Source organism: Dysidea avara, chromosome 8, assembly GCF_963678975.1.
Source record: "Dysidea avara chromosome 8, odDysAvar1.4, whole genome shotgun sequence".
Lineage (NCBI taxonomy): Eukaryota > Metazoa > Porifera > Demospongiae > Dictyoceratida > Dysideidae > Dysidea > Dysidea avara.
In genome coordinates, this window is record NC_089279.1 from 26,575,864 (window position 1) to 26,590,164 (window position 14,301).

General features: G+C 38.2%; 1 protein-coding gene across 3 annotated transcripts; it reads right to left on the reverse strand.

Moving 5' to 3' along the window:
- Window positions 1–302: 302 nt before the first annotated feature.
- Window positions 303–9,871, reverse strand: LOC136262926 (uncharacterized). Of its 3 annotated transcripts, XM_066057344.1 has the most exons (4): window positions 8,616–9,871; window positions 8,475–8,564; window positions 4,568–5,585; window positions 1,285–1,387 (listed from the first exon to the last, which is right to left on the reverse strand). In XM_066057344.1, exons 1-3 carry the CDS (start codon window positions 9,819–9,821, stop codon window positions 4,608–4,610), a joined length of 2,274 nt encoding a protein of 757 aa, XP_065913416.1. In that variant the 5' UTR covers window positions 9,822–9,871; the 3' UTR covers window positions 1,285–1,387; window positions 4,568–4,607. The 3 variants fall into 3 exon arrangements, with proteins under 3 accessions (XP_065913414.1, XP_065913415.1, XP_065913416.1); XM_066057342.1 differs by lacking the exon at window positions 4,568–5,585 and having other exon boundaries at window positions 303–1,387; window positions 8,616–9,859; XM_066057343.1 differs by having other exon boundaries at window positions 1,253–5,585; window positions 8,616–9,870.
- Between the last annotated feature and the right edge of the window lie 4,430 nt (window positions 9,872–14,301).

Consider the following 14,301-nt stretch of genomic DNA (forward strand, 5'->3'; position numbering starts at 1 on the left):
GCCATGCCTCGTGAGTGACCAAGTATAACATTATTGATAATAAAAGTTACTATGATGCTTCTAACAGTTTCACGCAAAGGTGTAGGCTGTGGGGACTGGTCAGACCTGTGCTGACATTAAGAATCTCAGTATGTCCTCAGCATTGGCCTCTCTGATAAACTGACCTTTGTAATATGACCATTAGTAGCAATTTTTTTGGTATATTTGGTGTTTTGTTTTTTTGGTATTTTCCAAGATGTATGGTGGTTTGTGTGTGTGTGGGGGGGGCTGATGGTGGTTAAGTTATATTAATAGTGATGAAATGATCTTTTATATGCAAGCAATATGGCCTCACAGGTCAATATACATAACTCACAATGCAGTTTCTTATATGAAGCTATAGTTACACTACTGTTCACTGTAATAATTGGGCTTGTCCCAGTTCCACTGTAGTCAGACTGGACAAGTAAATGTTAGCTGTGCTGTCTCCTTTAGTGTATCCTCCAATGATTATAATGGCATTGTTGTTGACTGCTGCTATAGCTACATCAGATCTAGCAGAAGATAAAGATGCAATCTTCCTCCATGACTTGCTGGAGTCATCATACATTTTAATATCAGATGTGGGCTTGTTAGTGTAATCTTCTCCACCAGCTACCACTGGTGGAGATGAGCTGGGGGCTAGGGCTGTACCCCAATGAGTAGCAGGGGTCATTGCAATCCATTTGGTGGATGTGTCACAGGATTGTAGCTCATCATATGATTTGGTAATATCATCAAGTGGAATCTTGTATGCACCAATGACACGTGCCATGTTAGCACCAGTGTAACCCACTATGACTAAGTGATCATCAGCAATAATGGGAGTGAAGGTCCACATCGGCACAGGAAGGTTGATGAACACCTTTCTCCAGTGAGAGGTAGAGATCTCTATCCAGTTAAGGACTTCAACATCATCTTGAGCTACTGTAGTATCATCTAATGCTCCTCCCGCAACAATCACATGCTCCAGGTGAGTAGCCACCCCTGGTTTGCTTCTAGCCGAGAGAAGGTCAGGATAATAAGATGTCCAAATTTGTCTAGTTTCATCAAATGTGGAAACTTTATTTGTGTACTCATCCGTAGCTGACAGACGTCCACCAATAATTACTAACTTGCTATTGATGATGTGAGGAATACCAAAATAGTGACCTGAAGGAGGTAGCTGATCCCAGTGATCAGTGTTCACATCATAAACATATATTTGATCCATAGCATCAGCGACAGGACTACTCCCACCAGCAACATAAACCTTCTTGTCTTGTACTGTGACATATGCATCAAACATTGGAGCAGGAAGATTAGCCAGCTGAGTCCATTTTATGTTGTACCTGCCACTGATAAGTGCTGGAATCAATGGAGGTGCCTCCTGAGTGGATAATAAACAAACAATACCAATATCTATCTATACTTCAGATGCACTATTGGCCATACAGTTAGCTAGTTTATAGTGGGAACATGTTCAAGAGAAATTGAGGCTGCGAGGTAGTCCAGTCATTTGTTGACAATGCTGTAATAATCTCTTGGATTGCTTACAACATTATTTTAATGTTCAATGGTCATCGATCATAAAATGTATGAATGCAACAAGATCTGCAAAAAAATCCTACATCTTCATGTATTTTTCAAAATCTCCTTTAGCTATTATATTTTCTGCATCTAGATAGCCAAACGAACACCTGAAGTTACAGTGCTACATTATGCAAATTTGTAACAACAGAAAGATGGATTTGTACTGTGATATGTAATAGGGAATAAGAAAAATGAACTACAGAATTGATTAGAACTTGTGAATGCAGCATTAGCCATGCAGAGTTCTAACATACACCATCATTATATTCCCCATAAACAGGCTAATCCATTGTTGAACCATCATACAGTAACAGTAGTATCATACAATATGATAGTACTGTATAGTATAGGAATTATAAAGATTCCGGCTTTCTTGCCCAAACATATCACCATCACCTAATAACCTTTCCTTCATAACAGCTGCAGTACTGGTTAGGTGTAATTGAGCCCAAAAATGCCTTTAGAGTGACCCACTGACCCCAGACCCTTCCAACAAGTTTCTGTGGAATTTCAAATTTATGTATTCAACTGAGATTTCTTCTAACTAAATGACTAACTAACTAATGCCTCCAGTCAACCATAACTCAATTGTGATTAAAGCTATGAGGAAGTTACTTTACTGTTTGACGTATACGTCACTTCAGCTTGAGATGTGTCTTTTGCCTATTGCAACAACTACATTGTATGTACAGATGGGACCTTCTTTGTGTCACATTTCTTTCTCTACTACTGCAGATGTTGATTAGCATTAGCTAGTGTGGCTGTCATGAGAATCATCCATAATTTTTGAATAGTGACTGAATTGATTGTAGAGGCATTTCTCATACCGCCCTTCATTTGCAACATTGTGTAGCTAATGGGTAGAACATCTGGAGAATGAAGTGAAATGGGCATTTCATTTTTCAGTAATTGCAGCCAAGGGCACAATACCATAATAACTGGATTGATTGCAAAGGTGCTTCTTGTACTGTTAACAGTATAACAGGTAGAAATAGCTGATTACAAAGATAATAGTCAGGGTGCAAGTCAACATGCTCAACTGATTTTTGTAATATCTCTGGCCGACACCATTCTTCCTTTGATGCAGTACTGTAGCCATGCATTTATTCACCAATCATATTAAAATATGCTACAATGAAGTAAAATAACAATACATTAGGAAATTTTACATTTGAGTGGGGATCAGAGAAATAAAAAGCATTGAAACAAGGGAAGTCACACCTGCAGCTATTATACTAGTGGACATTAATCCCTATTTCAGCCATGAGTATAGTGTATGTCTAATCTAGTGCACAGCACTCTATACATTATATTAAGATGCCATTTTTTGAGGGTAATAGACATACCTTTTTGTCCACTTCAGTAGCTACAAAGCATGTATCCTGGACTTACATTTGTCCTCCTTTGTGCCCTGTTCTTTCTCCATTATCACATAGGTAGACAATTCATGCCACAGCAAAGAATCAATAGCTTCTTGTGCATGCAAACTGTCACATTTAAATGTGAATTGCCCTGAAGTGCCTATTTTCATTTTTACATTGTGTAACAGGCAGTAAGTACAATGGCAACTTCATCGTACAGTATATACCAGTGGGGTATGCATTCAGATGCAGCATTAGTCGTATGGTATGTATTTCTCCTTTCCTGTATGCAGTATATGAGGGTTCACTAGCCATAATTATGTTGCAAAAAGAGTAAAGAAACAATTAACGAATGTGTAAAGAAAAATTAGAAGTTTTAAATTCAAGTATAGGGGTCTGGTGATAAAATTAAAAGTAATGAAACAAGGGAGGTCGTTACCTACACCTGCAGCTATCTAGTGGATATATTTCTACTATATATAACTTTAAATTTTCTATTATTTGATTCAAGTAGGAATAAAATGTGCTGTAGGTGTTTATAACTTCCCTTGCTGAGTTTTTCTTGCACTTGTTAATGCTTAATTACTCATGTATCATACTTTCTAACTATGACTGTTATATTAGAGTGTATTTTGGTGTTTTAAGTTGATTATACCCAACCTCTAGATTAAATCCAAGCCTGAGAAATCATGCTACTATAAACACAATCTGATCTTGCTTTTTCAGTATTTACATGTGAAGCCTGAATTTTGGTGTTCCTGCTACAAGTCTACGTAAGCAAAAGTTTCAAAGGGGGTTTGCTGAATCACAGGAAACCCTGCATGTTTATCTACCCAGTGCAGTAAACTCACTTTCCTTTGCAAATCATGAATATTCCCATGCATACTAAGGGATTTTGGTGGGAGGGTTAATGTCATGTATATTGATGACATGTTATTTGATGTCAATGATGACTATGGTGACTAATTACATGCACTCTAACAGTTTCACACATACACATGTGGAAGCTGCCATTACCATGACATAGCTATACTACAGGAAAACCAATCATGCTGGTATTGGCCAGACCTATGCTGACCTTAACTAACTACAATATGTCCTCGATAGTGACCTCTTTGATGAGTTGGTCTTGGCATTTGTGACCAGCAGTAAACTGATGAGCTGACATTTACACTATAATATTCACTAATGTGTATATAGTTGGGAATGATGCAGAGTCAATGGAAGTATAAACCTGAAGGCCTGAGACTATAGTGAGCATAACAAAGGGCCTGAAGGTTTATAAATTCCATAAATTCCACACTGTGTCTGTGAAACTGCTTTAGACTCTACACTCAAAATTAAGTGGCTCTTCCATGACTGTAGGTTTCTGCACTAGCATCAACTAAAGAAACTTGATTTTCACAATAATACTAGTGCATGGCAACTACTGATGTATGCCCATGTGAAATTAAGCACCCTTGTCATGTCACCACATGTTAGGAATGCATACTCATTGAGATTTTGAGCATATGTTATAGTAAATTGTGTCTGAAGGCTTGGAGTGCAGGTGTATATTAGAAAACAAGGTGGAGTATACGTATGAGATTTCCCACCCAAAACAAGGATAAGCTAACCTAATCAAGCTACTATTATTATACAACTCTAGTCTAGTATTTAGTGTAATAATTGAGCTTGCCCCAGTTCCACTGTAGTCAGACTGGATGATTGAGCATTAGCCATACTGTCTCCTTTAGTATATCCCCCAATAACTATGATGGCATTGTTATTGACAGTTGCTATAGCTACTGCTGATCTAGCAGACGTTAAGGATGCAATCTTTTTCCATGACTTGCTTGAATCATCATACATTGCAATATCTGATGTTGGCACTATACCACTTTCATCATCTCCACCAACTACCACTGGTGGGTATGAGCTGGGGACTAAGGCTGTACTCCATTGAGTGGCATTAGTCATTGTAATCCATTTGGTAGGTGTGCCACTATTTTTTTCTGATTTTGTAATACTGGTCACTGGTATTTTGTAAGCACTGCAGTTAGGCATCAAGTCAGCATCATGGTAACCCACTATGATTAAGTGGTCATCAGCAATGATGGGTGTAAAGGCATACATTGGCTCTGGAAGATAAGTAGACACCTTCCTCCAGTAAGAGTTTTCTATCCAGTTGAGAACTTCAGTATCATTATATGCAGTTGTACCATCTAATAATCCCCCAGCAACAATAACATGCTCCAAGTGAGTAACCACCCCTGGTTTGCTCCTAACTGAGAGGAGATCAGGATAATGAGCTATCCAAGTTTGACTAGTTTCATCAAATGTGGAAACTTTATTAGTTCTTTCATTATTATCAGACACATGTCCACCAATAATAGCTAACCGGCCACCAATGATGTGAGGAATACCATAACAATGACCCGAGGGAGGTAACTGAGCCCAGTGGTCAGTGTTGGCATTGTAGACGTACACTTGATGATAAGCATCAACAACTGGACTATTTCCACCAGCTACATAGATCTTCTCATCTTGCACTGTGACATATGGTTCCCACAAGTGAGTAGGAAGACTGGCCAGTTGAGTCCATTTGATATCATACCTGCCACTGGTGAGTGCAGGCATCAATGGAGGTGCCTCCTGAGTGGATAATAAATCAGATTAAACATCAATATCTCTTAACTTCACATGTAGCGTAAGCAATCATTATCGCCACCCACATTAATTTTCAGTAGAACATACCTTCATATCCAAGCATTTCCTAGGCAAATTCACGATTAACCTTTCATCATTCAGTGCACTAAGTTTGTGTTAACAAGTGCCTTTTCTGACCAATAACAGCTGAGTCAATGCAATCAGTAATAGGTACAGCTACCAAAATGCTGTGTAGCTACTTAAGCATTTTAAAATATAGCTACTTAGGAATTTTAAGATGTAGCTACTTGGTGCGTTTTCATTATTGGATTTTTTTACAGTCAGTATGATACACTTGAAGCCACCAAATTTTGATCAAATGTATGAGTGCCCATGTATTGCCTAACTGATTTCCATTGAAGTTTCAAGACAATAGTTATGACCTTTTTGGCTTTTTGTGGCAATGGACACATTAAATTCTTGATAATTCACGCAGTGTTTATTTAACAGTTTCATAGTACTTAATAATGGAACGACTATAGCTCTCTACCACAGCTATAAGTTCTTCAATCTTGACCACTTGTAGTAAAACATGGTATACGTAAACTCTATACATTTGCACAAATGAGTACTGGGCACACCAGGCTTATTAGAAATTGACTAGATCAGAGTACACTATTCTTATAACTTGCTATTCTCACCAACCTCTGCCTTCATTGCAGCTGCCATAATAATCATTATAGACCAAGGCTGTCTCAAATTCATCATACGTAGCTCTGTACCATGTTTCATAATGGTAATTTTGGTGTTGACCATCACTTGGCTTGTTTCCTTTAAGTTGAGTAATTAACATTAAAGCATTAATCGAAATCAGTTCTCACAGTCATGGAAACCAATGGCCATTGATGGTACAGGAGACCCAAACACAGCCACAAATGTACAACACAGTATCTACATGCACTATCAACCTTTGTATTTCAACTAACAATCTTTTATCTCATCAATAATCAGTATATTGAATTAACACGCACTTTGTCGAACATGTCACTTTTTTGTGTCATGAAATCCCCCATTCTTTAGCGTAACATGCATGCAGTAATAAAAACACTTGTGTCAGCAAATGAGTATATGTGACCGAATTTTGGAAAATCACCCATATGGGCACATTTGACACCTAAAATAATTAATAATCAAATCACAAACTTTACAAGGCAAATGTACTTGTTTATGGTTTTAAGCCATTCTCAATACCTTTAATTACAAGAAAATTCTTGAAATATTTTTAAAACTGTGCCCTGCTCTTATTAACAATCCACTAAACATGGAAATTCTAATTATTTCACGCACGCCCATATGGGTGGTTTTCCAAATTTTGGTCACATATTTGATAATTGGTTGCTTATGCTACTATACATCTGTACAGTTAGTTCCTGTAATATATACTGTAAGTGACAACTAGTTCCTATTATCCACCAAAAACATTTGTGATTAAGTTATGTACTTGTGTTATTTTGAAACTGCATGCTGTTTTGTTTACATGTTTGGTGCTGCTAGAGACTAATGTTTATCTTATAGATGCATAGGACCACAAAATACGCTTCAACTGGAATGAAGAGATGGTTTTGAAAGAGACTTCTGTTGATGGCTGTGGAACAGCTAGTGTTGTAGGTTTGATGAAGATCTTTCAGGGAAAGACAATGCGACTTGTCACTTACTAAAGGTGATCACATGTGCTGTACAATCAGCTGTTACATGTACACTGCACTTCTCTAAGTTAATGACTTGAGTAACGTAGCTTTTAGCTGGGAAAATATTAAAGCTGGGGTTCTGTAAATCCTAAAACACTTAATGCATGATGTCAAAACTGGAACCAAAAAGTCTGATATCAGTTGACTTGTAGGAAAGGACAAGTCACTGATTTTGCATGTGGAATTTTAACAATGATTATTTGTTTTGCCCAATCTGTAATATAAGTATAGATGAGCAATGAATTGCCTGGTACAGCTTACAGCTGCAGTGACTCCAGATGGATCACCAGTTACTGTATATGACATTAAAAATTTTTAGGGACGTGGTTTTCACAGATTTCACAATGCTTGGCTGGTTGCTTGGCTGTCCACAAAATTTCCATCTTTGAATGAAAATTAGGGGTTGGCCCAATGCTGTGTCATAGTAAAAAATGAGCGATCCTCAAAAAGATAACTACAAAAATCCTGAAATTTGTTAATTCATGAAATTACATACTTTGAAAATTTGTACGTACATATATGGTAACTATTTGAGTGAAGAAAACCTGAAAGAGAAAGCACAAGGAAGAAAAGACTAACACTATAATAGAGGATGCATGCAGTGAGAAGACAACAAACCACCAAGTTTCTAGAAAGGAAACTCCGCAGAGCTCAGTCTACCATTGAAACTATCAGCACAGCTGCAACTACTACTGACAACTATACTAATACCAATGCTGGAACCATATCCAGTGTTGCAAGTGTGAACTTTTGTGGTACACGTATTATTGATTGCAATGCGAGAGATGAGCTGTTCAGTAAAGTCTAATTTGTTATGAAGATGCATGGTGTGCTCACAGAAAAGACTGGTGTAGATGTGGACAGACAACAATTCAATGGACATCAAAGATTTTGTATTATTATATGAATACCTCTTGCTGTGTATGTGTAATGCAATTACTTGGGGTTTTGTAACATGAACACTTTGTAACATGAACACTTTGTAACGAACAATATATACTGCATGGGTGATGTTTGGCATAGTCGTAAAGTTTTTGCAAGTATTAGAATTGGATGTATAATTCATATAAGTGTTCTTATTCACAGATGAGACACTTCAGTTCCCACTCTTTCTTTATGATACACTATAACAATGTTAGTGACTCACTATTTTTAATTTTGAAGTTTTCATTGTTGGTCCTCCTCTGTTTTTAAGTTGACTGGTTACTTGTTGCGTTGGCACACTGCTTATGGAGGACTAAAGGTATATTTATGGTAATGATATTATTAGTAACACAACTAAACTTACCAGCTGTTGTTTCAATTGTTCAACTTCTGATTTCAGGTGATCATTTTCAGATTTCAGCTGGTTATTCTCAGCTTTCAATGATGTATTCATTTTATCCTTCTCACCTATTGTTCTATCCTTCTCATCTATTGTTCTATCCTTCTTGTTTATTGTACTATCCTTCTTCTCCACTTGTTCATGTAGAGTGATAACATCTTGTGGGGACTCCTTCATGTAAATATCTTTGCTCACTTGGATCCTCTCACAGACTCCTGCTATGGTCGGCCTCACAGCAGGATCATCATCCAAACACTCCTCTACCAGTGGCTTCAATATTTCAGCTCCTTCTCTCAGTTTATCCAGGTACTGCTGGCGACGCTCTACCTCAGACAAGGCCACCCTCCTCCTGGTCTTGGGGTCAAACTGCACCTGATCAGATGGACTAGGCCATTGTTGGTTAAATGTGTGGAGGACTATTCCGGCAAAGGAAAACATATCCATTGGAGGACCGTAAACTGGACTCTTACAGAGGCTCTCAGGTGGCATAAAATCAACAGTACCTGGAGCTTTAGTCATTGTCTTTCTACTATCAGCTTTTATCACCTTAGCCACTCCAAGATCACTGATCTTAGCCACATGTTGTGCTGTCAATAAGATGTTGTTAGGGGAGAGGTCTCTGTGGACAATGGGCGGATCATGATTGTGAAGGTAGCACAGACCAAGGGAGACATCATGGACAACTGAGAACTTTATATGGACAGGAATCTTCTCATGTTTATCCACCAGTGAGGTCAAGCTATCTGCCATCATCTCCATAACCATTACTGGTAGCCGCATCCTCCCCTGTACATCACCCGCCCCAGCTCCAGATGGATAATAAACGCCTAGGAACTGGATGACGTTTGGATGACGCAATGCACTGCATTGACGACACTCTCTCATAAACGATGCTACTGTTCGTTGCATTTCCACCTCTCCCACCTCTTCAACCAGAATAGAGTGGATCTCCTTCGCGGCACAGATCGTTCCGCAATATTTGACAGCGTAAACTCTCCCATAAGCCCCACGTCCTAATTCTTTGCGATCTAGTTTAGTAACTCCCTTCAGAACTAGACCAAGGAAGTTATCACTGTAATCCATTTCTCTCGCAAGACACAATAATGGGTGTGGCTGACGGAAAATACAGAAAATATCTTGCACGTGACTATTAATGATCACTTTCCCCATAGATAGGGTCCGCAACGCGAAAAATCGATATCCTCCAATCAACTACCTAACTATTGTCATGTGTTAGGCTAAGTGTAACTTAAATAACACCAGCGTGGCAGCCAAGTTTGTCACCTTCTTCAGGTAGAAAACGATACAAATGTCTTCAAAAATCAAGTGATTTTTCGTTGCAGCGGTTTGTATGACTCTTCGTATGCCACGATATTCACTCTCAACATTGTTCAAGTAGTCTATCATCAACTCAAAGTATTGGTGGTATGATTTTATTGGTCAGTTTCTAGTGGCAGCACGATCTGTGCAGCTTTTTGGCGACAGACAAAATGTTTCTTCTTCTGGAGCGCAGGACAAGCAGAGCAGCAACTGCGCCGTGGGTCAGCAATGACCAGAACTAGGTTAAGTACCTGCATGCGGAGTATGGTTATAATTGAAGCTTGTTAGACATTTGGCTGAGCCATCTATATGCTGAAATTCTGCAAAAATGATGCGATTTTTACCAACAAATACCAGAATGGTTGATAAATCAGTGAGACAGTCTCAAACAGCAAGGATACGAAGCTTATAAACACCTAACAATACAGCTATTTTGCCCAGTAAACGCATAGAACAACCCAATGCATGAAATAGGCACTCACGTGATCGAAATTCAAATCGCGGAAATACCCATGAAATCGCTGAATAGGAACCCTGCAGTGTGTTCCTTTTGTAAACATTTGTGTTAATTGTTCACTCAGGCGTGGTCTGGGCCAGTGCAGGTGTGTTTTATGCTGTGATGGCATCGTAGGGAGAGTCTTAGACTGCTGAGCTAATCGAGATGCTGAACCTAATGCACACAAACTGATTGTTACTTGATTCCAAGTGATTTGGAATAGATTATGATTGTATTTTCCGAGATTTGAATATCGATCACGTGAGTGCCTATTTCATACATTGGATTGCTCTGTTAGGGTCCGAAAACCAAAAAAATCGATATCTTCAAATCGACTTACAAACTATAGTCATGTGTAGGGGTAGGTCTAATCAAGAAAACACTAGAGTGGCAGCAAATTTCGTCTATCTCTTCTAGTGAAAATAACGCGAAATACCTTGAATTCGATCGATTTTTCGCCGTCGTAATTTACAATGTTATTCTTTTGGGCCAAAACTCTCTCAAGCTTTGAGAGGTTGTTCACGCTTACTTTGGAGTATAGGTAGTTTAATATAATTAATTAATATTTAGTAGTGGCGTCGCGCGCATAGCCGATCGGCGAAAAAAAGACGTTTCGTGATCTGGAGCACAGCAGACTTGCAGGAAATACTGCAACATTTACTGCAGTGATCACCTCCAAGTCAAGTACCTGTGTGCAGAATATGGTGTGGATTGAAGTTTGTTGACCATCTGGCTGAGACCAGCCTCGCCTGATTTTGTAAAAAATCCTCCACGATCCAACAAATACTGCAGTCTCGTGCACATAAGCACCTTTAAGTGTGTTGAATTATGGAAATGATTACTCAGTACAAGTACAAACTTCCAGCGAAGGCTAGATTACGAACACTTTAATCAATTCGATCTCGGCTGCTAGTGAGGCATAATTTTTTCACCAACAGAGTAGTTAATTTGTGAAATTCTCTTTCAGCAGATGTTATTTCTGCACCAACCGTGGCATTGTTTAAGAAGAATCTTGATGATTTATGGAGAACAACAAGATATGGGCACTCTCAAAGGCCTGCGGCCTAGCTTGACAGTCTTGTACTGCCAAGCATTTTTGTCCATTAATAATAATAATAATAATAATTACGGCATGCGAAACGCGATTTATTGCATGCACAAAACCAAGGCTCTCGTAACTAATATATAATTTTACAAAAATATTGTGAAATATACTTGACAACTACTATGAATCTTAAAAACTTTGTGTCTTCTGTTCTACATTTTCATTTAGCTGTTGAGAGGCTTACTATGTCTTCTATTATTTCAGCAGTCATCAATATTGAAATTTGTGAAAAATTGGTTGAACCTCCCCAGAAATTGCACTCCTGGAACTGTTTTCCACCCGGACATGTTGGATCTCCCCTTTTTACCACACCTGAAGCAATCAGCCAAGCTTCATACATTCTGGCTATCGAACGGTCAGTTGACCCAGGGCCACTGATTATAGAGCTGCGACATTCTGTTTTAGCTAACAGATCCGATATCTCTTCCACTGTCCTTGACTGTTTATCTGCTGCTAAGGCTTCAGTTGCCAACATTCACTCTGCAACTTTCAAGAACCATGCTCGCCACAACTTACGTTCTGCTCACATTGTATATTGGAAATCAAAACTGGAACCATTAACTGTTCAAAATAAATTTTAGATATTGTAACTCTGGAGCAAGCTTTCCCTCTGTGGAACAGCTGTCCTTCCTGCTACGTGCTGGTTGTGACACTCTACCAACCCCTATGAACCTGGCCAGATGAAACATCATTACTGATCCTAAATGTGCTCTTTGTCAAGCTCCTCAACCCACAACAAACCATATTTTGACTGGCTGTCCTGCTGCTCTAGATCAAGGCAGGTATACCCGGAGACATGATTCAGTTTTACAGGTCCTTGTTCATGGGCTCCAACAGCATTTACCTGAAACATTCAAACTTTACGCTGACCTTCCAGGTTATCTAGCTAGTTCCAGCCCCCCTAGTACCATCCCAACCAATCTTTCCTCCACCCTCAGCAGGCCTGACTTGGTATTGGTTTCTAATGATTCCATTTGTTTGTTCGAATTGACAGTACCAACTAATACCCAGCAACATCTTCTTGCTGCTAGAGCTAGAAAGGAAGATCGATATAGCTCCTTGCAATATGACCTTCAGCTTTCTGGGTTAACTGTCAATCTTGTTCCCATTGAAATTGGTTGTTTAGGCCACTTTTGTCAGAAACAATTGCTCAAATGGCTACTGCTTGTGAAGTGCCAAAGAAAACCGTAAGATCCTTGTTTGAGCAGGCAGCTCGCATTGCTGTGTCCTGTTCTTACAGAATTTTTAATTCTAGAGCCTCCCCGGACTGGGATCTTTTAGACCACCTTAGGTAAACTTTAAGTATTACATATAGATATATATAGATTTTTTTTGGTGTATTGTAATTTAATTTAATTTTAGTTAATGTAAGTCTTGCCAGGGCTCCTGTACTGATCCATCAGCACATGGTACCCCTGTGTCTAGGCCCCTGTACGCTTGTAATGTATATTTTGTCTTAATCATTAAGATGTTTATTCTCTCTTGAGTGCAGTTAAATAAACTGTTTGTGATTGTTAATTAATTTCAGTGACATTATGTATAAAAAATCAATTTCTGACTGTTCTATAGGAATATCTGACTGCTCTATTGGAGAGTTTCCTTCATGCAAGTTATACATATTATAGCTATGTGGTGTTGGTGTAAATTGACCTATATAATTAATTTTAATGCTGGCATATTGCATATTATAGTAAAATCATTGTGCCTTTTTCTGAAAATCTTCTTCCTCATATATACTCAACAGGGCTAAAAGGTATAGTCTAGACATAGCATCTGCATTTTCATTTTGATATGCAATGTACTATTTGGTATGTATAATACTGATCCTACTTATGCATGGGGGCAGTATTAGCAATAATTATAGTAACTATCAAAAGCAGAAACCAAGGGTTTGCTCCAATTCCATAGTTGACGGTAGGGAAGAGTGGCTCTGCTGACTACTGTAAGGATATGTAAAATAAAATCAAAAGTTGAGATATACGCCTAAAAGCAATCTTCAAGACAACAGTTTAATGTATGTACATATTTGTATATCTTATCTGTGTGGGCCACTCTTATACATTCCATGTAATGTTCCAAGGTACTAAAATTCTACCTCAAAAAATTCAAAATCAGGACCCAGTGCAGGACAAATTTTCAACTATTTGAATTTTGTGAACAGATCTATATTAGTATGAGAAAGTCATTGTGATAATTACTCTAAATTCAGTGACATGTGACTACTGCTCTTATTAAAATTAATGTTGATCTAATCCATTATGCATGACTATGTCAATTTTTAAGTTCCAGTAAATCATCCAATTGGCATCTCATTATAACAATTAAAATCAAAATTTCTTCCAAATCACAAATAATAAACTTCATTTTTAGAGATTTTGTGTTATAGAAGTAACACTATATTTTTAATGTCTTGCACAGGATAGACATAATTGAGACTGAATAAGATGCAATTGGTACTTTGGTACAAAATTAGCTACCAGGAAATATCACGGCTTTGTATGATAGTTTTCCATGTAGATGTGATTTCAAGGCATGTAAAAACTTGTCTGGGGAGCATACCATTTGACCTTGCATGCTACTGCATCTGAGTATCACATAAAAATAGATGATCAGATAATTATAAACTCTAATTTAACTATCAAAAGGTGTGCATGATTATAACTATGCTGCATGACCTGCATAGCTATAGCTATATAGATCTGGCCATGCACTCAAGACCTCTGGACTCC